The sequence below is a fragment of the Falco punctatus genome (genome assembly GCF_963210335.1).
Source record: "Falco punctatus genome assembly, chromosome: Z".
In the NCBI taxonomy this organism is placed as follows: domain Eukaryota; kingdom Metazoa; phylum Chordata; class Aves; order Falconiformes; family Falconidae; genus Falco; species Falco punctatus.
The window spans coordinates 58,173,416-58,200,022 of NC_137586.1; the positions used below are offsets into that span (position 1 = coordinate 58,173,416).

Sequence of the window (26,607 nt, forward strand, 5' to 3'; positions counted from 1 at the left end):
CCAGTGTTTGACCACCCTCTTAGTAAGGAAATGCTTCCTAATGTCAAGCCTGAACCTCCCATGATGTGGCTTTGAACAATTCCCTGGTGTCCTATCACTGGGTCCCAGGGAGAAGAGATAGCACCAGCACGTCCCTCTGCACTACCCAGGTCACAAGAATGGGAATCTCGCACAATACCACTGCAAGCAGTTCTTCGCAAACTACTCCAGCATAGGGTCCCTTCCACGGGGTGCAGTCCTTCAGGAAGAGACTGCTCTAGTGTGGGTCCTCTGTGGGGTCACAGGTCCTGCCAGAAAACTTGCTCCTGCATGGGGTCCTCAGCACAGGCCACAGCTCCTGCTGGGAACTCCATTGTGGGCTTTCCACAGGCTGCAGCTTCCTTCAGGCCACATTCACCTGCTCTGGCGTGGAGTCATCTGGGCTGCAGGGTGGCTGTCTGCTGCACTGGACCTCCATGGGCTGCAGGGGGACAACCTGCTTCACCATGATCTCCGCAGGCTGCTTGGGAATCTAGTGCTTGGAGCGCTTCCTCCCCCTTCTTCTTCACTGAGCTTGGCATCTGCAGGTTTGTTTCTCGTAACATTTTCTCACATCTTTTTCTCAGCTGCTGTGCAGTGGTTTTTATCCTTTATTAAATACGTTATCACAAAGGCACCACCCACATCACTGATGGGCTCAGTTCTGGGCAGCAGCAGCTTCATCTTGGAGCCAGCTGAAACTGGCTCTGTCCAACTTGGGGGCAGCTTCTAGTGTCTTCTCATAGAAGCCACCCTTGCAGTCTCCCCCGCTACCAAAACCTTGCCATGTAAACTCAATACAAGCAGTTGCCTGGCAAGGAAGACTCACAGCTCCCCTTCATTCTTCAGAATGTTTCTTCAGGTCTTAGTAGTGAAACTGAAAGGTGAGTAGTCTGTTTTGGAATGGGAGGTGGTACAATTTTTCTGGTGGAGTAATGCATCAAGTACTACATCGTATTGCTTTTAGAACACTGTACAAAATATTTGCGGTGTTCTTGCAAACAGAAAGAACTTTCCATGTTCCCATTTGTTATTTGTCATAGATTATGGCCTTCATTTGACAGTCTGAGAGCTGTGTTTGGCTTGTATGCATAACCAAGTGGCTGGCTAAAAGCCTCAAATAAAGGCTGTTCATCTTCTCTTTTGGGAGGTTCTTGTCATTTCATCACTACCTGACAGATTTTGGAGACTCCTGCCCCATTGCCTGTAATGGAGGAGATTGGGACTAGCAGGTAGAGGTAGTAGTGGTGACACATTGGATGGGGAGTCTAGACAGGATGAGAAGGTGCAGGATTCTTGGTATGGAGCAAGGAAAGTAGTCAAGGTGTGACCACCCCTGTGCTGGGGTGCAATGGAGCAAGTTACGGTGGAGTCCTGGGAGAGTCTGCAAGGACTATTAAAAAAGTGGGTTGCAGGCAGGGTGCAGCGTCCTGGTTGGAGTGCATAAAGTCAGCTGCTTTTGAATAGAATAGAGGGAGATAATAGGATTGTTTATATTTAATGAATACCTGTGTGGGTGCCTACCATGTTTTGTCCATGCCATGCTGCCTGCCAGTGGAGAGGGGAATGTACAATGGTCTGCCCTCCCTTCTAATACTTTGCAGATTGCCTATTGATTTAGGTGGGGGAAAGCAGGCTAATCTGTGAAAGTACTAACAGAATGAAAAAGAAATTTTGGAAAAGCTTGTCTTGATGTGTGGATTACATATGATGGGGGAATATGTTAGTGTATTGTGAAATGTAGAGCTTGATGTTAGTTTAATGCAAGATTGTAGCAAGTGACTTAGTTCAGTGTAATGTAACCTTTATAATTGCATCTTTTTCCTTTGCTACCTTTTAACCTGTTTCTTGTTTGTTGTACATCAGCACAATTCCTTGTGTTGTGTTACTCGGCAGATACGAGTTGTAGAGAATGGCAATAAACTTCTTAAGGCTGTTGAAGTGTGTATTCAAGTGATGAGAGCCAAAGGCTTTTCTCGGTTTCATGTTTCTTAATCAGCCTATTACACCACTAGACCTTGTAAATTCCAGTAATTATTGGAAACCTTTATATCCCTTTGCATTTTCTGTGATTGGTTGGGTTTGGTTTTTCTTTTTGTTACTTTGCACAAAGTAGTATCAGGCTAAAACTGTAACATCCTTTGTGGTTCAGGGATATTGGGGTAGAGCTGCTTTACATCTTTTCTTTAGATGTAACATATCTCAGTAATGGGCTGACAGCTGCTACTCGCCACCTCACAGCATGTGTGGTAGAACAGAACAATGTGTGTAAATATTTATGTTTTCTATTACTGTGTGACACAGCAGACATCGAATATTTAAGTAAATTGGAGAAGATGTGTATCTTTTGCTGTGTAAGGTACAGTAATAAACAAGACACGTATGATTTGCTCATGGTGGTGTACTCAGCAGCTTCTGGTCTTGACATCCTTTCCCTCTTTTTCTCTCTTGTGCCTGTCCTGTTTCCTTTCTCTTCTTGATCGTCTGTCACACCTGAGGAGATGCTGTTCTTGAGCATAGGTTTTGTTAGTAGTTCTGGAGCCTCACATTTAAATCTGAAGTATTACCAGGTTTCTTTGAATCATTTGTAGAAATATGTCACACATCCATAGAAGTACTCAGCATTGCAGTCACTGCTGTCACCTCTCGCAGAGTTCAAACTCTGCTGATTTTTTCTTCTTGTCTCCCCTCTGCCTCCCCCTTGCCCCCTCGCCATACTTTCTGCTCCACCAGCAACCCAACAAATTGGCTCTTTAGTGATTTGTTACACCATACATCATACTGCAAAACTGGAATTTTAAAAACTGGCAAAATGCCTCAGGAAGATTGAAGCAAACATTTGTTCAGTGTAGTGTTAACGAAATGTTAGGTATAGCAGTTCTAGCAGGAAGATGTTGAAAGCTTTCTGTCATCTCACTGAGACTACCTGAAAAACTGCTGTTGAAGTCATGTGAGTTTTAAATACTTAATTTGAATTGGAGGAAGCTGGTAATGGACACAGTTTGAATATGCCTACACCAGTAAGAGTGGAAGCTTTAAAAGGAGCCATACAGGGGGAGGGTGCAGGGGAATGGACTGTTTTGTTGCTGTTGTGTATATATATATTTACAGAATCATGCAACAGATGAGGACCATTTATGCTTCATGTACAGTTACATGTTCGTTAAATTTCACAATGTAAATGTCACAAAGTGTTTTGCAGTTGTTTTATTATAATGGCATTTCCAAAAGGTGTTTTCCTTAGTGATTTGTGGTTCAGAGATGTTTTATAGCTATTTAATGTATGATGTGTTGGGGTTTTTTCTTGAGATAATAGATGAGAAGCATTTTTTACTCTAGTTTTGTTCCATTCATTTCCATCAGAGTGCAGTAGAGGCAGTGTGTATTTCTTCTGATAGCTGTAGCAACACAGAAGAAAAGCTGGTGAAACGCTTGTTCATATATAGGAGTTGTATATGGTTTTATTAGTATTTGGAACGTGGCTGTTAGAACTTCGAGCCCCTTTCACATGACTGTTCAGACCACTGCTGATGAACAGATCACCACTCTTGAGCTGATAAGTTGCTGACAGTTACTGGAATACTGATCTTTATGGTCTGAGTGAATATGGGAAACACCAGGGCTGGATTGCTGAGCTGCTGAAACACGTGCAATGGGGACAGGAATACTTTGTGGGGTATCTGTTAACACTTACTGAAGACTATGTTTTTACTTACTCTTTTGGAGTATACTTCTGGAAGTAGAGAAATGTTCTGTTAGGAGAAAAGTCTGTAGTGCACTGCTGGAGTAAACACTGGAATTGTCATGCTTAGCCTGCTACCAAAATCTGTGATTCAAATACAGCCCTATTGGTACGTTAATGTTAAGTTAGTCTGTGTGTTATTTTAAGTATTTAGAATGTTATTTTGTATACCTTCCACTAGTAAGTGATAATAATACCAGTTAAACTTAAGGATTTTTACTTCTTCTTTACAGTATGCGATTTTAGTGCCATCTAACTTGTTACGGAAAAACTGAGATGAGTTTATTTTAAGTTGAGAATGTAAAATTAGCAGATTTACTGTTTTCTTTAAACATTTTTTTTTTCCTCTTTTTTTGGCCAAGAATTGTCATGTCGTGGTCATGAATAGGAAGTTTTGGGACAGGTGGAACTGGTAATAGAAACATTTGGTTGGAAGTCCTTTTAAGAAACATAGTTAGTTAAATTGTGTTTTTCAAAATCAGTGGAGGGGTTTTTATCTGTATGCTGCAGAACAGAAGCCTTGTGTAACAGCTGAGGCTGAAAGGGAACATAGTCTAATTAGTTTTACCTGGAAAGGTCATTGCACGGAAGGGGATTGTTGCCTAGATGTTCTTTTTGGAAATGGGTCAGTGTGTACTTCAACATGGAACTTTGGGGTTTGGCTTGCTTACATTGCGGTCTTGCATGGTTGAGGCATGCATGTAATCTTCTAATCTTCACTGTCTGATGAGGCTTATGCTTATGCACTAAGTACAAGAGGATCACACATAGAGCATTTTGGGCCCTGTATTGCTGCTGCTGCTCACTTCTTAATACAAAAAAATGGCACTGGGAAGACTCCTGCCTGCTTCAGGGGCAGCAAGATGGAATTGTGCACAGGGCACCATGTGTTAGAGGTTTCCTCCCTTAGTTTTGACAGTACTTCTGGGGCAGAAAGGCGGCTCTATCTTCTATCTCTGCCAGTTATTATTTCTCCTTGGTGTGCAGCTTGAGAACCACATTTTTATGCAAGCATGAACTTACTGGGTGTTCTAGGAGACTTCTGTAAGTTCACTGTAGTTGCAGTCACTTACTCTTGTATTTCTCTTTCCATGTCTCTTTCTTGGACTCTTTTTATTTCACACACCACAAGAAAGGGATTCCTCAATTTTTACAGTAGCCAAACCATTTGAAGGGGAAGGAATTTTAATTCCCACCTCTGAAAGCATATATTCTAAAAAATACATAATTTATTCATTATATCCTGACTCAAATTTGTGCTAATGACAGTAGTTAAGAGCATCTGCGGTCTGGAAGATAAGCTGGTGGTAATCATCAGCAGTCAGAATGCCAATATATATGCAATTCAGTGAGTCTATGCAGTAGTTTACAAGCCTGAAAACTGCCAGTGTCTTTTCTTGATCCTGTGTCTTTGGTGTTACTTTAACAAACTATCTGAAAACTGGGGCTCATGTTTTCATGTGACTCATGAAATGACGCCAGTAGCATGGCGTCACAATCTTAATAATTCATCCATCATCAGATGGGTGAACAAAGTAATAAATCTTGCAGAAAATAATATGTTAACTTGAAGCAGACTATTGACGTGCGGAATTAGACTCTATAACTCGAAAGTTATAAAGTAGGTATGTTTATTGCGCGCAGATGCACGGGGGATCGCTCCTCCACAAGCGTGCATACCCGAAGTGCATACCCGAAGTGACGAACCATCTCACATTTATACAATGAAACAAATGAATATTCAATTAACGCCTATACATATCCGTTACCTAAACCCCGCTTCATATGTTAATTAGCTTATCAGTCCGTTTCCTGGAATGTGGTGGTCTTGCAGGTTTGTAGGTGATTCATGTTCTTGTGACCATCCGATCTTCTTCAGCAAGGAAACTTAGCACTCCCTCCCTCTAGATAGCATTGGAATATCTCTCATCCTTTTCTCATCCTTTTTTAAAATAGCCCCTTTGTTAGAGGAAGAAGGGCAGGCGTCTCCCCGTCTCCCCTTTGTTAGAGGAAGAGGGGCAGGCATCTCCTCAAAACTGTAGTTGTCTCCTCAGAGCTGTGTGCCTATGTGACCAGACATTGCACCCATGACCAGTCACCGTACCCACATTCCTTGAGCAGACATACACAATCACAGTCGGTGTCCATTGTCCCCATTTCACACTATTTCTCCATATCAACAGCAGATTCTTTCTGGGTAACTTTTGCTCTGTTTACCATCCTCTTTCACAGGAAGCTGAATGGTTGATCACAATTGGGAATTTATTATTGCTTCACTTTGTTCATAGAGCAACCAAAGTAATTTTCACAGATACTTAAAAACAAATTTAAGTTCTGCTGAGACATCATTGTTGAATGGCACTTATGTAATGATCTGACTAATAAACAACCTAACCTAAACTGTTTGATCAGATGAGCTTCTATAACAACTGCTTATTCATTTTCTAAGTAGTAGTAATAGATTATAATTAATGATAAAAAGCCATGTACAACTTTAGAGCAAGAACAGTTATCTACTTAAAACAACAGAACACTCAGTCTCTGTTTCCATATTCAAGTTGTTTGGCCAAGTTTCTATTTTCACGTGACTGGTTAAAAGGGTACAGTATGTGTTCACTTCACTGGTACATTAGTGCATAGAAGTACTTTTGACAGAAGCCAGTGCTAGTGTACATCTCTAAATACTAATTTTTCAGTGTGAAAATAAAGCAGTGCTTTCTTGGAAATAAATAAGCAAACATCAAGCTGGCACGTACATTTTGCTTTCACACTGAAGATTTGCTCAGTTTTTGAAAGAGTATGTTTCTGTTTAAGATTGGTCCTAATGGAGGCTTTGTAGTTTCCAGCAGTGTTTTGTCTCTTTGCTGTTGCCATTTGATCAGGAAGCTTTTTGGGAAAATCCCTGATGACAGGGACGGTGAGTTAATTATTGCAAATATTGGAGAAGATTTACGTTGATTTATTTTTATATAAAAGATATGCTCCGAACTTTGCCTTCTTAATTTATAGGAAAAAAGTGCATTTAACAGTTTTTACTTTTGGGGGTCATATTGTCTGTTTGTAAAATGTCTGCGTCAGTAGTTTGAAAATATCTTGAAATTATTCCCCCTGCTCGTAAACATACATGTAAAATGTAGACTGTATGTAGTGTGCATGGTTTTATTTCCGATGCTTGTTCAGAGGTATGTAAATGTCCAAACACTGTCTAAATGAGAAGGTGGGTTTTTTATGGGCCTTTATCAACTGTATTTTTTCTTTGTTGTTTGTTTGGATATTTCTTTTAGGTTAAAAAGTTGTATCATCTCAGGAAGCCTATTGTGGATTTCTTGGAGCAGCAATTCAAACCAATAATGAACAGATGATACCGGTTAAACAGTGCCTGGCAGACAACGTGGTCACAGTGGCAACACCGCACAAGCAACATCAAAGAGCAGGGGACTTTTGTGTTCCCGAATCAGTGGGAAACATGCCCAGTATCTCAGCTGCCAAAGTGGCTGCAGTTTCTACATAGATCTCTGTAGATCTTGTAACCATGTCTGTTAGTGCAACAGAGAATGATCCTCCTAGATTCTTCGTGGGAGGAGAAGATGGAGAAGGGTTGTTGGACTCGGCCAGATCAGCAGATTATGAGCACTTCTATGACCATGGGGAAGAAGAAGAGGAAGAGTACGATTCTGTATGTACTGTAGGGACATGTGTGTACTATTCTGTATGTTCTGTAGCATTGTTTTACTTTGAAATTATATTAAATCACAAAACTGTAATACTGAAATGGTGTTCTGAGTTGGGAAATCGGTCATATTCAGATAATGATCTGTCAGTTATGTTTGGAAATGCAGCACACTTGAAAAGTAAGTATACCTAGATCTTTGAAGTAGATGTGCTAGACCTTAATAGAGAGTTTCAGAGCAGCTGAGATTCATGTGCCAGCTTTGCAGACTTGACGTGGATTCTGGAATGAACCTGATGCATTAAGTCTTAATTTTATTTATTTGGATAACTAGTACCAAAAAATGAGGTTTTCTTTCTTGTGTATTGTCTTTTACTTTTTCAGTTTGAACAGACTCAACATTTCTTTTTTTCATCTTAATGTTGCTTTCATTAAGATCTGACATGTTTTCATTCTTCTCTTCGTGTATACACAGTGCATGCTAAATTAATCTGTTATGCCTTGGTTTATTATCCTTGCAGAGTGTTCTGAATGGTATTTTAGCACTGTGCTTAACAAACTTTTAGTTTTAGACATTTTAGTTTTTTTAAAAAAAATTAAATTTAAAATAAATTTTAAAAAAATAATTTTTTTAAAACTAAAACTAAAATTTAGTTTTAGAATTTTAGACGAACTCTTGATTTTAATATGCATAATTTGTCATGTTATCTTTTTAGCTGTGTTTTGCTGTTGTCTTAGTCTGTGACATTTAACTTCAGGGAATAAATTAGATATTCACTGATTGCAAGCATGTCTAAAAAATGGTAATGCAAGGAAGTGTTAACAGAACATTTTACCATTAAATGCAACTTGGAAATGCAGAGTAGTGGTGCAAAATCAGCAGCTCAGCTCAATTCAGTCAGTGTGTTTTAGCAAAGGAAGGCAATTGGCTCTTTTAAAAGAACAGCAAGTTGAAATAAAGGATTGTTCTGGGGGTTTTTTGTTCGTTTCTTTTTAAATGGAGTAGGAGGTTGGCTGTGGCACTTAGGAATACCATTGGGGGAAAGAGTTTTTAAAGGGTTATAACATGGAAGGCAATACAGAGTATACAGAAGAAAAATGAAACTGTCTATGCACAAAATAACTCAGAAATCTAGAATAGATTTTTTGGGGGTTTTTTGGTTTTCTGGTTAATTAGTTTGCCTTTTCATAATTCAGTTGTGTTGGAAGAAGGGTTCGCCGGAGTCAAGAAGATGCTCAATATGAGTTATGCATCTTGCTCCACTTTATTAGTTTCTAACACTACTTATATAGAACTGATACACATGCATATTCGTGAAGCAGAAATATAACTGGTTAGTAGCCTCTAAACGCGCGTGGTTCTCACACCCCTAATTATCATGACTAAAATAAGCATTCTATCCATGTAGCTAATTGTGTTGCTGTGCTTCAGCCTTGTAGTTTGTTACTCCCTATTTTCCTATACCAGTACCTGTCTTTCTTGGCCCTGCACCTGCTGTCCCAGCAGCTGTAGCTTGTTACAGCCACGGCCTGTTGGCACAACATAATGACTTGGTCTCAGGATTCAAGAATAGCTCAAGGCTGCCTTTCTTGTTAACTTCAGCACAGCAACTTCAGTACAATTCTGATTACAGGCCTGTTCTAATACCAGGCCTGGATTGTGCAGATCTTCAGAGATTCTAAGGCCACGCTTCTGCAGCCATTCTTCTACACAGTTGTAATATTAGGTAATAAGATGAGAAGCCTTGTGACTACTGAGTAGATGTAGGAAAATTAAATAGATGAAAAATTAATTGCTGGTTAATTTCAGAGTAAGCTGCAAGAATGATTTCATTCAGATTTCATATTTCTGATTTAGGTTTTGATCCTGTGTATTATTCCTGATGCAATACTCACAAAAATTAGTGTAGAGCTATTGAATAGTTTAATTTTTTGAGGCATTTTTATCAGGATGCAGTGTGGTGTGCTGTCACGCTGCATTTTGTTACCTCCTAGCAATTTACTAAATTAAAGGTAGCATGTGAGTTTTACCAGAAAACAGCCTGCTCTACTATTGGGCTGCTAGAACCCTGCTGTGTTCTGAGAAAATGTAAAAATAATAATTGTTTTTTTCTCACCCTCTTCAGCCACCAGAAAGACAAATCGCAGTTGGGATTTGTTCAATGGCGAAGAAATCTAAGTCCAAACCAATGAAAGAAATTCTTGAACGCCTCTCCATGTTTAAGTACATAACTGTGGTAATATTTGAAGAGGATGTTATTTTGAATGAGCCAGTAGAAAACTGGCCTTTATGTGACTGTCTCATTTCTTTTCATTCTAAAGGTACATCTTCCAATAATAACATAAGTATTTTTGACATCTGAATACTTTAACCAGTTCGAGGATCTTTTTATTTTTTTGTCTTGTAGTTTTATTAGATTTTCCTAGGAAGAGGTTCATTTGTCTTTTTTAATATAATACAACTAACTTTTAAGATAAAATTTTTAAATGATACTGGTTTTATTGCCTGAGAAAGTCCTGTCTGACATAGTGTTTAAAATAGCTATTCCATTGGTAAATATTTGTGGAGCTAGTGAAAATGGTGACTAACACTTTTGGTCCAATAACTGTGAAGGCATGCTACTTTCTCAGTGGGAGTGTTGGGTCCCTGGCCACTGTCATGTATCTCTGCTAACATCTAGGTTTCTTTGTGGGGTTGGGCAGTGAACCAAAGAGGAGTAGGCTGAAGTTAAAAATCGTGTTTTGGGACAGAGGCAATAAAAGCCTTAATTCTAGCCCTACGGAAATGGAGGGCATGTGGAGTAAGGAGAAGAGAACTGGAGACAGGACCACTGTTTTTGGCAGCCCATACGGAAATTAGGCTGCACTTTCATGGTGGTCTTAAGCTGATGTTATGTGTCTATAGTTGACAGAGCATCTTCCCACTTAAGTCATATCTCCGGTTATACTCTAAAGCTTGAATATGAGGGTTCCAGGCTATTTACTGGTGGTGTGTCTTGTAGTTTTAATTTACTTGCCTTAAATATTTTAGGATTTCCACTGGACAAAGCAGTTGCCTATGCAAAACTCAGGAATCCATTCATAATCAATGACTTGAATATGCAGTATCACATACAAGATAGGTAAGTAACACAAATTACCTGTAAACAGCAAATTACTTTCAAGTCGGTGACATGAGAATCTGTTGTTATTGCATATCAATAGTTCCAGTGTATTGCACAGTAGTATAAATAAAATTGCAGTGAATGCTGTGTTTTATTAATGTATGCATAGTTTTGTGGGATGTGCCTGTAGCTGTGTTTTTTTCTTTTATTGCTTTTATATCAATACATCTGAACATTTACCAAGGTAGAAATTTGGTGATACATTTGTCTAAAGCATAACAAATAAAAGAGTTTGAACTCTGAAAAGAGGTATAGCATAGGTATGTATAGCAACTGTACAACATCCTATAATTGTGAATTCATATGACTTATTAAAGGTCTTTTTTCTGTCAAGTGGATACTTAACAGAAGTTGGTATTCAAAGATCATGTGGTTATTCAAAATTAATTTTCTTTTGGAGCTGCAATCATGCATAACAAATATTAAAAAAACAGTAATGAGCAAAAATAAGCATTGGAGCCTTCTGAAAGTGAGCAGACTTGCTCTTTTAGATGCCTTCACTTTTTCAACTCTTCATGTTAATAATCTCCTTTAACAAGAGTATTGTTCTATGTAAATTGCTGTTGCACTGCCACAGTGGTAAGGACAGGACTGGCATAGCAAATTACGTTTTTATTGATCTTGATGAGATCACTGTAAAGGTACAGCTGTGTCAGTGACCTTAAAAGCACGGTATTTATAGAGTATTATATGTGTAGTCTTATCCTGTGTAACTGGGGGGGGGGGGGGGCTGGGGAGCAACATTTGTATGTATTTTTTCTTCTCCCTTACTCATGGACTGTAAAATACAAATATTGGCAGGATTTGCTGTCTTACTGTGCAACTTCTGTTCTCTTCTTCTAGGAGAGAAGTATATGGCATTCTTAAAGCTGAAGGCATTTTACTTCCTCGCTATGCAGTTCTGAACCGTGATCCAAACAATCCCCAGGGTAAAAACTGTTAACTAAAATATCAGCCATTACCATTGCTTTGTTCTCCAATGGAGAATAGCACATACATAGTGGAAAGCCAATTTTCACTTGCTAGACAATTAATTCTTTTCTGCAGAGGTTGATTTCTCCTCCAGTATTTAAATTATTGTTGTGGGTTAACCCCTACTGGCTGTGGGGGCAGTATGTGAAACAGAAAAGACTGTTGAGGCTTGTAAGCACTGCTGAGCAACAACTAAAACATAAAGACTGGTTTGGTCACAAACTCAAAACATAACAGCATACCAGCTGCTGTGAAGAAAACTTAATTCCATCCCAGCCATTGGCAGTACAGTATGCATCTGAAAAGCATGATTCTGAAGCCTGGGGTCACAATTATCTTACCACCATCACAGACCAACTAGAGTATAAGGGCCTCCAAACTCAAACTGTGATTCTAATATGTTGCTGAGGAGAGCAGCATTGGTGATGTTACATTACCAACAATGATTAGTAATTTTGCTTAGGAAAGTAATATTGACAGAAACAAGTCAGGCTATTGAATACTTTCCTTTCTAAATACAAGCAACCAGGTAAGGGAAATCTAGTTTGGACAGATCTGCAGATGATATACTCTGAATATAAACTGGAATTAATTTTTCCTATATCTGATAACAAACTTAACAGCTTTTTCTACTAAAGTGGAAACTTAGAGCAACAGTAGGAGATTGCAATGACACAGGACAGGTCAAGACACAAGAGTAAGAGAGAAAGAAAACTGAAGTATTACTGTGGTGTAGAGAGGTAGGGAATTTTAGATTAGTATGTCTACAGCTAAAGCCACAGCCCTAGATGACTGGTGTGATTTAACCCCAGCTGGCAACTTGAGTACCTTATAGGTAGGGGCAAAAGGACTCATTTATGCTAAAAAAGTCAAATTAAAGCAGCCGCATGCGGCCAACCAGTTGTGAAGAGATTCCTAATTCCAGAGGACCTGTGCCCAGTCCATCAATGACACAGTATGAGACAGTTCTCAGCCTGCTGTCGTTGCAGAGTATTAGTGCATCTGAGACCACACCATGTTCATTCTTCATGAACGGCACTGAAGAATGAGTCAAACAGCTCTAGCTCCATCTTCAAAACATTTCAAAAAGAATACACCCATGCAAGTTTATGCATCTGTAGGAGATGGTGTGCTGTCTGACACTGAGGGAATCAACAGAAATCTTGGAACATAAGATTAAAATTAACACAATACAGACTTGCTACAGCAGACATGTTTAGCACATGACCATCGATTCTTCAGGCAGTCAGTAACAAATCACTGAACCAAAACTGTGATATAATTTTTTACTTCATCCTATAAAATTGCCTCAAATTTCTAATAATTTCATTCCATGAATAAATTATTACATTTCTGTTGTTCACACTGTTTCTTCAGAATGCAACTTGATTGAAGGAGAAGATCATGTGGAAGTGAATGGAGAAATCTTCCAAAAGCCTTTTGTAGAAAAGCCAGTTAGTGCTGAGGACCACAATGTTTACATTTATTATCCAACATCTGCTGGGGGTGGAAGCCAGAGGCTCTTTCGAAAGGTGAGGGTATCATACTAAAGCTGTTGAAGCAATTGTAGATGTCTAACAGAACTGTGGAGTAATTCTGCCCTATCCATATGTTAGCAGGGACCTGTTTTGTCATGTCCTCCTTGTGTAGGAGTAGTGGCAGATCAGAGAAAGTAATTTCAGGAAAACATGTAGATTGAATGAAGACCCTTGTTCTTTGCAGTGGATTGTCAGCCCACTGCAGATTCTTACAGGTAAAAGAAGCATACACTATCATAGCACTTTTAGAATCTTAAACTTTTGGGAATCATCAAAACCTGCTTGCTTCATTTTGTACAGGAAGTGTTTTCTCAGTAGGTGCATTGTTTTAAGGAGTTTTAAAGTTTCTCAGGCTGTAGCCTATGAATTTATTAATAGAAAAATATTCATTTCAGATTGGCAGCAGAAGCAGTGTTTATTCTCCTGAAAGCAGTGTGAGAAAAACAGGCTCCTATATTTATGAGGAATTCATGCCTACAGATGGCACTGATGTGAAGGTATGACAATAGCACATGCTTATTTATATTTAGAACTATCAAGTGCTCCAAGAACTTGTCAGTTTTAAAGATGAAAGTATATCTTTGTGTCAAATGAAGTTTTGATATAGTTCATAAGTAAAGAACATAATTCTTATTCTAGTGAAATACAGAACTTGTAGAGCAGCTTTGCTTATGTTAGAATCAAGTATTATTACTCAACACATTTTCTTCCTTTTTGTATTGTGTTAGTGCCAGAACAGCATATACATTCCTGTGTAAACAGATGCTGCCTAGATACTTTGTCTGAAGGTTACAAAGAAATCTGTAATTGAAATAGATTTTACCAACTATCTTAGTATTCTAATTAATATACAAAAGTTACTTACTAAAATGATATGAAGTTGCAGAAAATAATACAATGACTTTATCTGTAATTATTTTCACTCTTGTTCATTTATTATCCTAACAGATGTAATGATCAGGTGTCATAAAAGAATGCTAAAACAACATTAACAAACTAAGTATTAAGCCAGCCCCTTATGGAGATTGCTTTCTTTCCCTTTGTATTAGTTCTGGCTATTTTAAGCCCATCACAAAACATGTAAAGTAAATGTTTTACAAGAGGCCTGAGAGGAGATCACTGCTTTTAGACAAAAAGCAGAGGTTCAGAGCATGTGAGATCTAATCCAGTGTTAGGCCAAAGAGCCCTTTTATCAGTTGCAATCAGTTTCTTTCACTTGGTGATACGTGAGAGCTATGGTCATTTTATGTTCTTAGACAAATTCCCCATTCTTTAAGTTGCTATGTTTTCATGAGCTATACTCCTCAGATGGTTATACTGTGCCATACTTTGCAATAGGTTTACAGACGTCTCTGTAAGACTTTTACATCCCGTTTGCAAAAAGAGAAGTGTCTTGCAAACTGAAGAGATTGAAATTACTTGCGTGGTGGGGACTGTTTTGACTACTTGTAGTGCGTATCAGGCAGCAGCAGTGGACTTCTAACACCTCAAATAAACAATGGATTTTCTGCAAGTAACAAGATTGTGACCTTTATATTGGGCAGCTTATCCCAACTCACCCTATTGCCTGAATTGTCTAAATTGGCATAGCTGAATGGCTTTTTATCACAGCTTAAGAGTTTTCTTTTTAATTAAAGTGGCAGTAGCCCATCTTTGTGAGCTGCTGACAAGTCTCTTGTAGCATATGCCCCAGTCCTTTCAGTAACTGTGGCAGAGTAGATTGCACAATCATTCTCTCAAGCCCTGGCCTTGTCATGCTAAAACTGGGCAGATCTTTACTTTGTTTAGTCTTGCCTAAAATACGAAAATATTTTTTAGTAAAGAGAACCACTTAGCCCTGCAGCCAGATTTCCATAATCAGGTAAGCTGAAATGATTATTGAATTAAACTTCTCATCAAGTTCTGCAGATGTTTCGGAGAGGAAAACATTATTCTTTACCTCTTTATCACCATAATTTTTATTCATCACGTTTTATACTTATTCTTTTTCTTTACCTGTGGTCCAGCTATTCCTCGTCTTGCTTTATCCTAGGTTGTCAGTAAATGATGAGTGTTCTGAGAATGCAGAGAATGGCATTGAGGAAGGTACTTCAGAGTAATCTTTTCAATGATGAAAGCAGCTAGTATCTTTTGAATTTGTTATAACATTTGAGACAAATTTAGCGAACTGTATGCTTATATGGAATGTAATTTAATTACACTGAATCAAGAGTTCCTGTTCTTCGATAAAGGTGTACACAGTAGGTCCAGACTATGCTCATGCTGAAGCACGGAAGTCTCCAGCATTGGATGGCAAAGTAGAACGAGACAGTGAAGGAAAAGAAGTGAGGTATCCAGTCATCCTGAATGCAAGAGAGAAGTTAATTGCTTGGAAAGTATGCCTTGCCTTTAAAGTAAGCAGATTACTTTCCTATCTGATCAAACATTTACTGTTAAATAATTGTTTATTACATGAAACTTCTGTAGGGTTTTAATGCACAGAGCCAGCAGTGGTAAGTGCTGCAGAACTCCTAGGAAGGTGGAATGTTAAACTTCCATATTCACATCTTTTTAATCTAGAAGAATTATTCCTTTAGTGCATTGAAAAGTTCTGAATGGGTAGCTTAAGTTGTGTAAGTTTCCTGAATTCACATGATGCTATTGTGCTTTGTTAATGGTTTCCGAGTTAGCAAAACACAATTTCAGTAGTTAAGTGTTTGTAACTTTTGTTACCTAATAACTATGTTGGGCCCAATTAAATGTTAATTTGGTACTGACTAGGTCCTTATTTGGAGTATCCAATAGTTTCAATTTGTTTTATAGTTTTAAGATTCTTACGTTCAAAACTTCATTCGATCTCTTACCCTCCTTTCACCTGTCTTTTTAAAAGGCTGTTTTCCAGTCTGTCTCATTATCTGTCTGTAACTATGCTGGCATTCTGGAGCCTGTAGGATGTGAAATGTCACCCAGCAAAGTGGGCTTTTGAGATCTAAAGAAGTAATTTGATGAAATAACATCTAGTGTTCTGTACTAATAATGTCAATGTTACGTCAGTGTCAAAAACTATACTGTCAAATTTAAATTTAGGTAAAAATTATTTTATCAATATTTTGTCATTTCTTGCCTGCCAACTTAGTTTAAAAACTATGTGTAGAGGGAGGAAAACCACTGTCAGAAAGGGGAATTTGTAGGCCCACCATTGCTTATGCTGTAAAGCGTGAAGTTCATGCATGTGTGAACTTGACCTTCAATACTGATACTGTAGGGATGTGTAGGAAGGGTAAAATCAAGTTGGGGATATAAAATTAAAAATAGGAGGGTGTTTGCATGGCATGAGTGAACCTAACATGGAACTGACAAAGGCACTACATATAAAATCTGTCATATTTTTGTCATGTTTTCAGATGAATACCATGTTAAAATATAAAGTTTATTTAGAACAAGCAGTCCTAAGGAAGATGATCAATGACTTGAACTTTTATTCTTAAAAACAGCAAACAGTTTGTGGCTTTGATTTGCTGCGTGCTAATGGACAGTCCTATGTCTGTGATGTGAATGGCTTCAGTTTTGTGAAAAATTCCATGAAATACTATGATGATTGTGCTAAGATACTGGGGTAAGAGTTCACTGATCTTTTTCAGGAATTTTGTCTATTCATTCTGTTGTATGTGACTATATTTTATGTACTTGTTATTTTTGTTATTCCTGAAGTAAGAATTTAAAATGAAATCTCACATAAAATAAGTCATTAAATTAAATAATAAATTACTTTAAAAAATCCTAAAAAAATTACTTATTCCTGAAATCATGCAAAACAACTGAATTTGAGTGTTTTGTGAACACTTAAAGCTAACTGAATAAGTATTTTGAAAGCTGGACTAAATTCTTAAAGGTAGTTGAGATTTTTTTTCAAGTAGAGAAACGCCACTGGATGGTTATGTTTGCTGCTGTTTAGTATGTGCCCAAATTAATGTGCCTTGTCCTTGATCTGAAGCTGCTGTATACTTGTGCATTTTGTGGAGTTCATACTGATAAATCCAAACTGATGTAATATCAAGGTGTTTTCTGTCACATAATGTTTTCTTTACTGCTGGTAGGAAAAAAAGTATAACAAGGGATCATACATAATTGGATAGTGAACTCTATGCCAGTGAAATGTTGCCCTCAAAGTAGGCTGATCCCATTTTGGCTAGCTAAACTGGCTTTACAGTAAGATTGCACTGATGAGATACAACATGACTTTCTGCATTATCAAATGGTCTGGGATCTTACTAAACAGAGGAAGAGCTAAGCTGAAATTCTAGGTAACAACTGTAGTCCTGTTGTTTTTGGCCATTTCTTGAGTTAGGGTTACAATTCTCAGATCTGTTTTGATTTCTCCTTTTCCAAATTTCTGTAGCTGCTGAATTCTCTGAAAAAAGTTACCATTTTTTCCTTATGCTTTATTCCTTAAAGTAATATATTGCAGTGTTAAGTAACAGCAAATTTTTTTCAAGCTTTTTAGAAATTAAATTTTGGCTTATTCTACTTTAAGATGCACAGTTTTTTTCCTTCATGTTACATGCTTCTTATGTAGATATTAATCTGAAGTTCAGTATATTTTGATGACATACCTGGTAAACAGAGCATTACCAAGGTGAACAACCTTCTGTTGTAGGGGAGGCAGTGTTGTCATTTTGTAGTTATGACCAGAGTCTTTCCAGTGCTCTTTACTCTTTGATGAGAATGGCTTGCTGATTATCAGAGACTTTCAGTTAGACAATGGAATACAGTGTCTAAATATTTGTATGAACAAGTCTCAGTCATTTTCAAGGAACTCTTTTAGGAATTGGAGTGCAAAACCTGAGGATTCTTACAAATCCAGGGCCGTTAGTATAATGTACCTGTAGAAGTTGTAGTAGCTTTAAATTCTTAAGTCGGGTTTTATTATACAAGTAGAAGAAACATATGTATCTAGAGTCTCATGACTACTAGTACTCTAAAACCACATTGATAAAAATGCATGTATCTATTACCTGTTTGGTTTGGGGTTTGTATATATTGTATAAGCTGTGCTTTAAACTTAATGATGTGGGTTTTTTTCTTTTTAACCCCTTTTTAGAAATATCATAATGAGAGAACTTGCTCCCCAGTTTCAGATACCATGGTCGATTCCCCTGGAAGCTGAAGACATCCCTATTGTGCCAACTACCTCTGGAACAATGTAAGAAAATAGTAGCTACACCTGAACTGTGCAAATTTCTAATGTAACTTTTGTGTGAATTTTTTTTCTCTTCACAAGGTGTGCCCACTTTGGCCTATGAGCGCTTGTTTTGTGTGATGAAAACAAGGAAGGAATCACAATTGCTATGCCAGCAATCAGTTTCTGACCCTTAGTCAAGCTGAGTATAGAACAGCAGATTTTCAAGTGTAGCATCTTTTTTGCATAGCTTCCTTCACTGCTAATTATTGTTCCAGCACCAACTTAATATGCACTTCTAATAAACATGCTCTCTCATTTAATGAACCTCAAAATCATTTTAAAAACTACTTAAAATAGATATTCTGTAGTTGCTCAAGTCTTAAAATCAATATTTGTATTTTAAACCTTACATCATTTTCAGTTAACCTTAAATTCTTCCATATCCTTCCATCACTTCTGTAGTTATGTCAGATAACTACAACTTTGTCAATTATCTTGATTTGTGATGGTTTTAATATCAAATAGAAGATCCCCATACATAGAACTGTGAAATATAACTATTGAAATTTCAGGATGGAGCTTAGATGTGTTATAGCTGTAATACGCCATGGGGACCGAACACCAAAACAAAAAATGAAAATGGAAGTAAAACATCAGAGGTAAGTAAAATCTTGGTAAAAATAAGTTTATATGCTTTAGAGCAGAGTTCAGTTCTTGGGGATGTGCAAGCAATGAATTGAGCAGGAATTGCATCATACAAGGGTTTTTTTGTTTTCTCTTAAGTCTGACTGATGTTGCAGCTAATTAACAGGACTGTCAAATTACTTATGCAGAATTCCTTTCATCACATGCTATGCCTTGTGAATAGTCCTGCTTGATCTTAATGAAAATGCATTTATTGCTATAGACAACTTTATCCAAAATAATGCAGCAGAGAATATTTCTGGTTCACCATTTGACCATGACTTCTGCCTTTCTGTTTATCATAAATGTTCTCGTGTGAGCTGTCAGCTTGCAGAACCCTTCTGTCTTTTACTTTTGTCAAAGTTTGTTGACTCTAAACTTCAGGTAGATACCATATTTATGTTAACATTCATAAAGTGCGTTACATAATTGGCCTGGAATTAGGTGCAGTTTCAGTAAAAAGTAATTATTTGTTTTGGGACTGGATTCTTGCATTCAAAGATACATGGTGTAAAAGTGTAGGACTGCTCATTTGGTATTTTTGGTCCCTACTTCTCTTTAGAATTTTCTTGAAGATTAAGAATTGACATTAGAATATCTTCCCTTTTTTTCTTTCTAACACTTAGCAAGTCAGTAAGAGAACTTTTTCAGTGCTCTTATTTTTCTAATTTGCTGTGCTGAACACTTCCTCAGGAAATGAGATTTGGATAAAGGTTGGTTTGACCTGCTGTGCAGATTTAACATGCTTTTCAAATAGCGTAAGGGTGCTAATTTCAGACCACTTAGGCTTAAAAGCCACTTGTGCAAGTAATATTTTAACTTCCTAACTGCATTTTTTAAATCAATGTTCTTTCTCTTAAAGGTTTTTTGATCTCTTTGAAAAATGCGATGGATATAAATCTGGAAAACTAAAACTGAAAAAACCAAAACAGTTGCAGGCAAGTTTGTCTTTATTTTCTTGCAGTGGTATTTTGTAAGTAGAAGATTATTTATTTAAGTAAGTCCTATGTTTCATTTCTTTAGGAAGTGCTTGATATAGCAAGGCAACTCCTTGTAGAGCTTGGGCAAAACAATGATTCTGAAATTGAAGAAAGTAAAGCAAAACTTGAACAGCTAAAGACTGTATTAGAAATGTAAGTGTTTAATTTTCAGTCTGCATAGCAATGAAGTTTTGTTCTGCTGTTTTGGCCTGTTTGACCAAGTATTGCTTGGCTTGCAATGATTATCGAATATGTAATGATGTATTTGTTGAAGCACAGGTGTTATCAACAGAGAATGTGACCTTTGACATACAAAGAACTGGGCCATCTCGCTGTTTTTTCTCCTTATCTTTTTAATTGAATTTTTCCTGCACTATATAGTGTCTCAGTGTACTTTCTACATGAAAAAGTTGGGGGTTTGATCTCAAATTTTATACTTTGCGTGTTTTTAAAATGGAAGTATTTGAGTACAGGGTCTGCTCCTTGCAGTGTGTGATATAATGAAGTCTGATAGAGCCAGTAAGAAGTTTCTCCGTGTGTACTGTCTGCTTACAGTGAACTTAGAGGATTCCAAATAAATAAGGCATTGTATATTAAGCCTGAATTATGTAATAACACAAAAAAAAAAAAAAAAGCAAAGAAAAACCTATGGCTTTAAGGTTTGTTAAACATCTGGGGTCTCAGAACTCTAAATGGTAGTAGATAACATTAATTTAAAAAAAATCAGGGCAAAGACACTTACTGAAATTTATGACAACTGTTTGAAAATGAGTACAGGGTCTGCTCCTTGCAGTGTGTGATATAATGAAGTCTGATAGAGCCAGTAAGAAGTTTCTCCGTGTGTACTGTCTGCTTACAGTGAACTTAGAGGATTCCAAATAAATAAGGCATTGTATATTAAGCCTGAATTATGTAATAACAAAAAAAAAAAAAAAAAAGCAAAGAAAAACCTATGGCTTTAAGGTTTGTTAAACATCTGGGGTCTCAGAACTCTAAATGGTAGTAGATAACATTAATTTAAAAAAAATCAGGGCAAAGACACTTACTGAAATTTATGACAACTGTTTGAAATGCTAAGTTCTGCTTGAGAACTTAGTTGTGTAACAAATAGTAGCCATCTACACTGCCAGATCAGATTCTGGATACTGATAGCCACTGTAGTTGTGGAACTGAATAGGTAAGTTAGTCATGCAATCTGCAAATGTTGTGGGTTTTTTCCAGATTTATTTCCATGTTGTAAAAAAAAGTAGTAGACAGTATTGCTAAATGTTTCAGTATAGAATGGTTGATACTTCTATAGACATTCTGTGCTTGTTGAATTAGGTTTGTTCTAAGCACTGCCTCAATAAATGGTGATCAAATACACAAATCAGTGACCAGCATAGATTTATTAGATCCTGTTACAGGAGCATAGCAGGTTTGGAGGAAAATATTTAAAATACTCCTCTCCCTCTTCCCCTCTCACTTTCCCCTGTTCTTACTTCAGGTATGGGCATTTTTCAGGCATAAACCGCAAAGTTCAGCTAACATATCTTCCTCATGGTTGCCCAAAGACTTCCAGTGAAGAGGAAGGTATTGTATTACTTTTGCACCTAATCACTTAATATGTGTATTTAAATAGTCATGGCCTAGTGGTATAACATGTCTGGATGTTAAGAAGAAGGAATATGTTGTTTTGAATGAATGTTTGTATTGTTGGCAGATGTTCAGAGTCTCTTAATCTGCTGAATTGTAAAAAGCTATGTAGTAAATTTGTATTAACAGAGCTTTTTTGTAACAGAAAAGTGGGGTGAAAAGAAGCTTCAGTGATTCACCAAAAACAGTGGTTTTGGGGACAGTATAAGAAAATTGGACTCAACATTTACTGCCATCTTTAGAATTTACATAAGCTTTTCTGGTCTTTGACCCTTGGTTATTAACTGAAATAACTGTAGGGTATTTAGCATCTAATTTGGTTTAATTTTTCTGTCTCGGTTTACTTCAGAATTCATGCTACAAATTCTTGACTTAAATTTTCTCTGTAGTTTAACTACTTCAGGTTTCTCTGTTTAGGTGTCTGTTTAGTCCCCCAGTTCAGTATTTTCTTAATGTTAGAATGTTACTAAGGTTTCATAATGTTGAAGAGATTCTTTACTGAAGCCCTGTGTAATCCAAATATTTTTGTTCATTTGCAAAAAAAAAAAGAAATGTAGAATATACTCCACTACTAAACTCCTCTCTCTGTGTACAATTAGATAATAGAAGAAATGAGCCATCCCTGCTTCTGGTTCTAAAATGGGGAGGAGAATTGACTCCTGCAGGCAGGGTTCAAGCAGAGGAGCTTGGAAGGGCTTTCAGGTGTATGTATCCAGGTGGACAAGGTAAAAAAAAAAAAAATTTAAAAAGTGTTCAATGGCATAAATCCCTTTTGAAGTTAATTAAGTATAAAATGAGAGTTTGAGCAAAATGTTTGTTTGCTAGGAGATTATGCTGGATTTCCTGGATGTGGTTTACTTAGATTACATAGCACTTACCGACACGATCTCAAAATCTACGCTTCTGATGAAGGACGAGTTCAGATGACTGCAGCAGCTTTTGCTAAGGTACAATGTGAAGTTGTATTTTTAGTTGTAAAAATTCTGATGTTCTCAAGTTTGTTTTTTGAAAACTGAGGAGATTTGTGGTTTATTAGAGTCCCCATTATATAATGAGGCTGTGTTTTACCCAAAATGCATTTTCAAAGAGTATTTATTTCAGTGACAAAAAGTATCCAATTCATATGCCAAGTATTTGAAGTTCTTTGAGCAGATGCAGACAGGTTTTAATTATCCAGCCCTAGCAATATACCTTAGTCCTTTCCAGTAACAACCTCCAGAATCGTACAATGCTTTGGGCTGGAAGGGACCTTAAAGACCATCTAGTTCCAACCCACTGCCATGGGCAAGGACACCTTCCACTGGACCAGGTTGCTCAAAGCCACATCCAACCTGGACTTGAACACTTCCAGGGAAGGGGCATCCACAACTTCTCTGGGCAACCTGTTCCAGTGTCTTGCCACCCTCACAGTAAATAATTTCTTCCTAATAACGAATCAAAATCTACCCTCTTTCAGTTTAAAACCATTACTCCTTGTCCTATCACTACACTCCCTGGTAAAGTATCCCTCCCTATCTTTCCTGTAGGCCCTCTTCAAGTACTGGGAGACTGCTATAAGGTCTGTCCAGAGTCTTCTCTTCTCTAGGCTAAAAACCCCAAATTCTCAGCCTGTCCTCATAGGGAAGGTGCTCCAGCCCCTGGTCATCTTCGTGACTCTCCTCTGGACCCCCTCGAGAAGGTCCATGTCTTTCTTTTGCTGTGGGCCCTGGAGCTGAACACAGTGCTCCAGGTTGGGTCTCATGAGAGTGGAAAGAGGGGAACAATCACTTCCCTCAACACGCTGACCACACTGGATGCAGCCCAGGATGAGATTGGCAATGTTTTTAGTCTGCACCTTGCTTATTTGTTTAGGGCTTACTCTCCTCAAATTTTTTCAAATTTCTGTAGCAGACTCTGTATGTGTGTTGGTTAAAGCACAGATACTGGAATAGATTTGAGGTAATGTAATCATTTTACATGAGCAAAAATTGCTTATTTGGACCAAAAGATTTTGAGTACAAAAGGCAACACATCACTGAAACCAGGTTCATTAATTTCTAACTTTAAAGAGGAAATTAGAGGGTTTGACACTATTAGAAATGTGGAATTAATAAACCGCTTTGCATATATTTTAATGGGAAATTGTACAGACCATACGTTCATGCTTTTTTCCGAATTCATAGAAGTAGTTTCTTAAAGCTCTTGCAAGAGGCTTTTTACTTTGGGCCTGTCAGAATCAATATCTAATAAGTGAGATGTGATAGCAGTACTGCATCTTGGCACTTCATAGAAATACTTTTTTACGCATATTTTTTGAGGTGAAATTACAAAAATTTTGTGGGGATATTTCAAAAGCATGAATTTTTTTTCATTACAAATGTAGATTCATAGCAACTATTAATATAAAACACAGAATTCGGAACTTCCTATAATAACTTGCCAAATATTCGTTTACCCCTCTTCATGCTAGGCAGATTCCTCTTTTGCTCCTCCTCCTACTACTGAGTAGCCCTTTGCAGGCATAGTACTTCCACTTGTTAATAATTAACTAATTTCCTCATTTCAGTGATACAGATCTTTTAATTGTGTGAGAGGACACAGTACAAGTGTTCCATAAATACTTCTTAGGTGAATGAGTTACAGTAATCATACAGAATCATAGAGAGGTTTAGGTTTCAAGGGGGCTCAGTAGGACATCCAGTCCAACTCCACACATCACAGGGCCAGTTTGGATGAGGTTGCTCAGAACCTCATCAAGTTAAGTTCTGAGTATCTCCAGGAATGGAGATTCCACAATCTCTCTAGGTTTTTAATACCATCAGTCATTTTCAGGTTGTTTCTCTGTTCCTCCCAAGTAGCCCATCCCTGCTTCCACTTTCTGTGCATTCCTTTTATATCCATGCTGACCTTCAGTGTGACTTCCCATACGTCAGAGTGGACTGCTCTTGTGCTTTGAAGAGGTTGTCTTTGGAGATCATTCAGCTGTCCCAGACACCTTTGTCCTCCAGGACACCCCTCCATAGAATTCCATGAACAAGCTGAAGTCTGCTTATTTGAAGTCCAGGGCTCTAATGCAATTATTTCTCGTTTACTGCTCCAAGGATCTGTCATAATATCAGGTTTCAGTTACCAAGGCTGCCAATGACCTCCACATTCCTGACACTTCTGAATAACAGGTCCAGAGGAATGCCTCTGCTTAACTGTTCATCAGTAACGTGTGTCAAAGAATTGTCCTGGGTGTTTTCCAGAAATCTGGATTGCTTGTCCCTTGCAATGTTACCCATGCATGAGGTACCCAGAGCAAAGGGCACCTATGAAAAACAGAGCCTGCAGTCAGGAGGCTTTCTCCAGTTGTGTTAACAAGCCTTCATCTATTTCCTCTTTTAAATCAGGTGGTCTGTAGCAGAGGCCCACCATGATGTTGCCCTGTGCTTATTTGTCCTCTGATTCTTAAAAATAAGATCTCAACTTGATTGTCACTGGTTTGAAAGCAAAAGTCCCAGTATTCAAGCTACTCCTTTATATAGAGCCCAAATCTGCCTCCTTGCCTTCCTGGCTTCCAAAAGGCCCTGTATCTAGCTATGGGAAAACTCCGTTCATGTGAAGTATTCCAACACATCTCTGTAATCTGAATAAATGCAAAGCTCTATAAGTGTTAAGACTTTTAATTTCTTGTGTTTGTTTCCATGCTGCATGTGTTGATGCAGAATTATTTCAGCAATAATGGTCAGCAAGGAGACACACACACACACCCCCTTTCCTTCCTTATCCCAGAGCCCTTCTGTTACCAGGAAAGGCACAGAAGTTTCTGGCCTTCTCTGTTTTGGAAGTCTGTTCACCTGTTGTTCAATGGTAGCTTTTGATTATCCTTCTGTGCTACACAGGGTTTGGACTTTTGCCTCAGTAGAGTCTCTGCAAAGACCCTGTCTATCTCCCATTTGTCCTCCCAGATGTTCCTTGGTTTGCTAACTTTTTCTGTAGCTGCTATCTAGTGATTCAGTGCCCCGAGAAAAGCATGTTCCCCACAAGTCAGGCTGCTGTTGCTGCCAGCCTCAGGGAGAAGGCATGGTGCACTCCCTGCAACCCAAGACCTCAACAGCTGTGGCCTCCAAGGAGCAGTGCTGGCACTACTGAGATGCTAGGGTCACTTCAGCTGGTGCTGGGGACCATGCTTTATGACTTGTCACCATCACTGTTGCAGCAACTGTAGCAATGCTGCACACCAAGTCAATGTTTTGGGGGCCATTTCTGTGTAAATATCTGTATTGTCTGCCAAGTCCCTGTTTACCTAACTCACAGGCAAGTGATAAAATCTCGAATTTAAATTAGTGTTTGGAGTGGGGTTTTTTAAGATGCTCATATTCTCATCCTTGTTTGCCTGATTAATTGTATTATTTGTTTCAGGGACTACTGGCCTTAGAGGGAGAACTGACTCCTATTCTTGTCCAGATGGTGAAAAGTGCTAATATGAATGGTCTTTTGGACAGTGACAGTGATTCTTTAAGCAGCTGTCAGCATCGCGTTAAAGCAAGACTCCATGAAATTCTCCAGCGAGACAGAGAATTTACTGCTGATGACTATGATAAGGTTAGCATATGATTGGTTTCCTATGAAATGAAATAAATATCCCCACAAATTCTTGTGTAGGAGTAATGAGCAGTGATTTTATGTATCTATTTTGAAAAACCATTTATGTGCTTGTTAACAGTTTGAACTGCAAAGGAAACTCCACTAAATGTCATAGTAGATATTTTGAACTATCTTGCAATTTAAGTACTCAGAATAGCTGCAGACTTCGAAATAGGAGTATATAGGGGATAGGGACCTCATGCATAGGTCTTTTTCACTGTTCCATTAAAAAAAAATTAATTATTAATGAACTGAAACTGTATTGTTTACACTTTCTGTTATCTTTACTTTGGCAGTGGGTGGTATTACAAAATGTGCTGCCTGCCCACTGCAGTTGTTTTAATGTTTAATCTGCTACAAGGCTTTTTAATTTTAAGAATGCTAAGACACTGAAAACCAGTAGTTTCTAATCAGTGAAAGAAAATGTCTCATTAA

General features: G+C 37.9%; 1 protein-coding gene across 10 annotated transcripts in view; it reads left to right on the plus strand.

Moving 5' to 3' along the window:
• Nucleotides 1-26,607, plus strand: part of PPIP5K2 (diphosphoinositol pentakisphosphate kinase 2) — a 53,177-nt gene that overhangs the window by 3,393 nt on the left and 23,177 nt on the right. For all 10 annotated transcript variants that reach the window (XM_080371115.1, XM_080371121.1, XM_080371120.1 and 7 more), the window contains exons 2-17: nucleotides 7,045-7,436; nucleotides 9,557-9,752; nucleotides 10,462-10,552; nucleotides 11,438-11,523; nucleotides 12,944-13,098; nucleotides 13,500-13,601; nucleotides 15,336-15,497; nucleotides 16,578-16,699; nucleotides 18,185-18,286; nucleotides 18,838-18,924; nucleotides 19,812-19,891; nucleotides 19,977-20,082; nucleotides 21,416-21,501; nucleotides 22,164-22,289; nucleotides 22,390-22,511; nucleotides 25,948-26,130. In XM_080371115.1, the coding sequence (XP_080227241.1) occupies nucleotides 7,293-7,436; nucleotides 9,557-9,752; nucleotides 10,462-10,552; nucleotides 11,438-11,523; nucleotides 12,944-13,098; nucleotides 13,500-13,601; nucleotides 15,336-15,497; nucleotides 16,578-16,699; nucleotides 18,185-18,286; nucleotides 18,838-18,924; nucleotides 19,812-19,891; nucleotides 19,977-20,082; nucleotides 21,416-21,501; nucleotides 22,164-22,289; nucleotides 22,390-22,511; nucleotides 25,948-26,130 (1,950 nt within the window). In that variant the 5' untranslated portion in view covers nucleotides 7,045-7,292. The remainder of the gene's footprint in view (nucleotides 1-7,044; nucleotides 7,437-9,556; nucleotides 9,753-10,461; nucleotides 10,553-11,437; nucleotides 11,524-12,943; nucleotides 13,099-13,499; nucleotides 13,602-15,335; nucleotides 15,498-16,577; nucleotides 16,700-18,184; nucleotides 18,287-18,837; nucleotides 18,925-19,811; nucleotides 19,892-19,976; nucleotides 20,083-21,415; nucleotides 21,502-22,163; nucleotides 22,290-22,389; nucleotides 22,512-25,947; nucleotides 26,131-26,607) is intronic.